Here is a 4,040-nt window from a genome sequence, read left to right on the forward strand (position 1 = left end):
CTTTTGGCTAGCAGTGCAATGTTTATCCTACTGCACCACAGCAGGACACCGTATATCTATATATACCTTAACATACAGGGATTTAATACAAGGGGACTTCAAAAAGCTTGCTGAAAATGGAATTGAAAAATAATATAATTTTTCTACAAACTTTCTGAATCCCCTTGGTATACATGTTTATGTATAATTCCAAACCAAAAAATGAAACCTATTGTTGCTGAGTAGATTCTAAATGAAAGTCACAATGTAGAACTATGCCATAGAGTTTTCAAGGCTATAATCTTTCTGGAAGGAAAATGTCATATCTTTTTTCCCGAGTATGGCTGGTGGGTTCAAACTCCTGACAACTGGCTCCACACTGCTTAATCACTGCACCAATAATGCATACCCATGCATACACAGAAAGAGAGACTTATATGCAGTTCCCCACACCACTCCCCAATCATTTGATGTTCCAACAAACATCTTAATTATTCCATTATGTCCACAATACGAAAACAGTATGAAAAATTGTAATATTCAAAAGCTGAGTTGTGACATTCACTTTTATAAATTAATATTACTAGGAACAATGTCCTACAATTCACATATCTTTTTGAAAAATCAATAGTTTACTTATTTATTAATCCATTATTCAAAAAGTATTCAAGCAATACTGTAATCAATGTATAACATTTTTTAAACAATTTTTTAATGTTTTCAAATTTGTGTTAGAAGCACTCAGTGTTTATGAATAGTCAATATATTACAAATAATAGTAACTAATAAGATTAGTTGATTTCAATTCATTTTATTTTACACTATTTCCTATATGATTTTTTCAGCCAACATTGAAATGCAACGATTCTGCTTTTCATTATTTCTAATGTAGTTCAGTGTGGTGTTGTTGTTAAGTGCCTTCAAGTCAGTTCTGACCCAAAGCGACCCTGTTTCCTAGGAGGAGCTGGTGAGCTTGAACCACCGACCTCGCAGTTCAAATGGACTTGCAGTCTGGTGCATTAACCCACAGCACCACAACAGGACTCCTAGTTCAGTATTGAGTTTACTTAATGCAAACATTGGGTTTCACTGATACTCTTTTAGGAGTTCTCTGGGGCTTCATTATATGCCTATTATAGGAGATTACAATTTTGAAGAATCTACAAGACTTGTCTCTAAGACCAGCTAGACCATGCTGGATTGTTTTCAAAGCTAAAGAGCTCCAAATGTCTGCTCGCTCAGATGGTAGAGTATGTAGCCCTACCCAGAGGCACTTAGGAAGCCAATGGAATAAGGACTTACTCTTTGTTACAGGAACAAAACTTTGTCAGTGCTGTGTTTAAATCCTTACACTAACATATAAATGTCATAAAGTGATAAGCATTTGTATTATACTGCTAAACCCAGAAAGCTACAAATACTAGTAAATTTCAACAAATTATTAATTTAGTGATAAACAAAAATATTTTCAGTTATTCATATTACACAGTAACTTATTTACAACTGATTATAATTGATGTACCTGAATCTGTGGCTGTGACAGTCAAAATATAATGTTCCTTTGTTTCCCGATCTAGACTTTGTGTTATTCTAAGTTCTCCATTGGCTGAGAGGGTGAAAGTGTTGTCTTCATTACCACCCAATAGAATATATGAGAGCTTGCTGTTAGAACCTTGATCATCATCTCTTGCCAATACCTACAGGAAAGAATAATATATACCATGGATATGGGTAAAACTCACATAATGCAAACCTTTACATAAAATAAAACCCTTAAAATACAATGAAGCAAAGCTATTTGATTGAAAGATTTCAAAGATACATTTTTTTAGTTTTCAGGTTAAAGAAAGTGCTATGGAATAGCACATATCACATAAGCCTATTTAAAAGTGCACATAAAATACTTGTATTGTATTTTTGGAATACATCACAAAAATTAACAAGAGTTTCATCTAGGTCATGAGATTTTAAAGGAAGAAAGGAAAACAACTTTAGAAGATATCTTTTCAAACTCTATTGTTTTATTATGTGCACTATTACTCAAAAAATCTCTACTTGTGAAAATTGATGAAATATTGTGTGTTTTGTTATATATGCATATTGCTATAATAAAAACACCATAATTGAAAATTAGCACATACATAAGCAAATGCATGGATAAATATAATTATGACTGAGATATAATATTTTAAGCTATGAGGAAATCATTAATTCTTGGGCATAAATTCCATAAACTTCATTTATTCAACATTAGCTATATCTGAAATTATGCAGTTCCAGATGAGAATAAGGAATAGGGTGGGTGAAACATGAACATAGCAGGAAAAGGTGCTTTTCAAGCAGATGAATTTTAGTGCAAACAAGATTTTTTTCAATTTAAATATACTGACCTGAAGAACTGTACTAGGCAATGTTTGTAAATTCTCAGGAATATTTACAGAATATGGAGAAAGCTCAAATATTGGAACAAAATCATTAATATCTAGTAGAACAATGTTGACTGTGGAGGTATCAGTTCTTGGAGTACTGCCTCTGTCTGTTGCCTGAACAGATAAAATGTAAGTAGGAGTCTTCTCTCTATCCAAAGGCTTAGCCACAGTGATGGCACCAGTGACAGAGTCGATCCGAAATTCCTGATTGACGTTTCCATCAACAATGCCATAGCGAACCTGTCCATTTGTACCTTCATCCCCATCGGCTGCATATACTTGTATTATATCTGTTCCAGTAAGAGTGTTTTCTTTAATCTCCACTTTATACAGAGCCTGTGCAAAGATGGGGTTGTTATCATTGATGTCAAGTACCATAACTACAACTTCTGTAGATGAAGAGAGAGATGGTTGACCTTTGTCCGTAGCCACCACTGTTAGGGTATAATTAGAAACCTCTTCTCTATCCAGTTCTCCAGTGAGTCTTACTTCACCATCAATGGTCCCAATGCTAAACTTGTTTGCCAGAGGGTTCAGCAGTGTATACTCAATATAGCTATTTGGACCACTATCTGGGTCAGTTGCTTGAGCTTTGAAAACAACAGTATCAATAGGAGTGTTTTCAGGAATGTATGTCAATTTTGGGGAAAGGAATGTTGGTGGATTATCATTTACATCCAACAAAATAATGGAGATTTGAGCTGTGCTTGTGTATCTGGAAGCTGGAAATTGTGGCAGGTCATGGACCTGAACAACCAGGTTGTAGAAGGATTGACTTTCCCGATCCAAAGCTTTCAGGACTTTCAGTACCCCATTCTTGTTGACAGTAAACTGTCCAAGGCTATCACCTGAAGCAATGCTATAAGCCAGTTGAGAGTTGATGCCTGCAAGTAAATAGAAAAAAATCATTTTCTGATTGTAAACCAGATTGCAACAAAAATTCTGATATGCAACTTTGCATATTTGATATTTGAGGCCCCCAAACACACCTTTGGGATGATTTAGCTACAGTTGCTATTTATTTGTTTGATTGTTCAGTAAATAATACACATAGCCCTTTTCTTGCTAACTCTTGTTCAGAAAAGATGTTTGCAATCTGGTGAGCCTATGATTCATTTACTGCTTGCTATTTACTGTGGCGTAGTGGTTACGAATAGGGCTGCAAACCTTAAGGTCAGCAGTTTGAAACTACCAGACACTCCGTGGGAGAAAGATGAGGCTTTCTACTCCCGTAAAGAGTTACACCCTCAGAAACCCTGTACAGGGTCGCTATGGGTCAGAACCGACTCAATGGCACTTAACAACAACAACAACATTTACTGTGGTGTTGAAATGTTAATTCACTACACTAAAGAGGGGGAAAATATTCCAAAGGGCTGATATTTTTCTATCCATTTCCTTGTTTCTATCCCATAATTCTTGAGGGACCAACACTAAGTACACCACACTCTATACCATTAGTCAAACATTTATAACTTCAGTACTTTATTGAGGCCAACACGAATTTTCAGAGAAGGGTAATAAAATTTCTGATGTATGACGTTAGTCATGGATGCTTTGAAGCTGCTTTTACATTTCTTGTCAGAACCAATAAATACTTTTTAATTCTCATTAAGCATCTGACCAATGAAT

General features: G+C 35.1%; 1 protein-coding gene across 1 annotated transcript in view; it reads right to left on the reverse strand.

Moving 5' to 3' along the window:
- Window positions 1-4,040, reverse strand: part of FAT4 (FAT atypical cadherin 4) — a 267,907-nt gene that overhangs the window by 109,072 nt on the left and 154,795 nt on the right. Inside the window, exons 5-6 of the mRNA XM_006866259.1 lie at window positions 2,370-3,292; window positions 1,502-1,676 (exon numbers count right to left, since the gene is read on the reverse strand). Coding sequence (XP_006866321.1) covers window positions 1,502-1,676; window positions 2,370-3,292 — 1,098 coding nt within the window. The remainder of the gene's footprint in view (window positions 1-1,501; window positions 1,677-2,369; window positions 3,293-4,040) is intronic.

This window comes from Chrysochloris asiatica, unplaced genomic scaffold (genome assembly GCF_000296735.1).
Source record: "Chrysochloris asiatica unplaced genomic scaffold, ChrAsi1.0 scaffold00088, whole genome shotgun sequence".
NCBI classification, from domain to species: Eukaryota; Metazoa; Chordata; class Mammalia; order Afrosoricida; family Chrysochloridae; genus Chrysochloris; species Chrysochloris asiatica.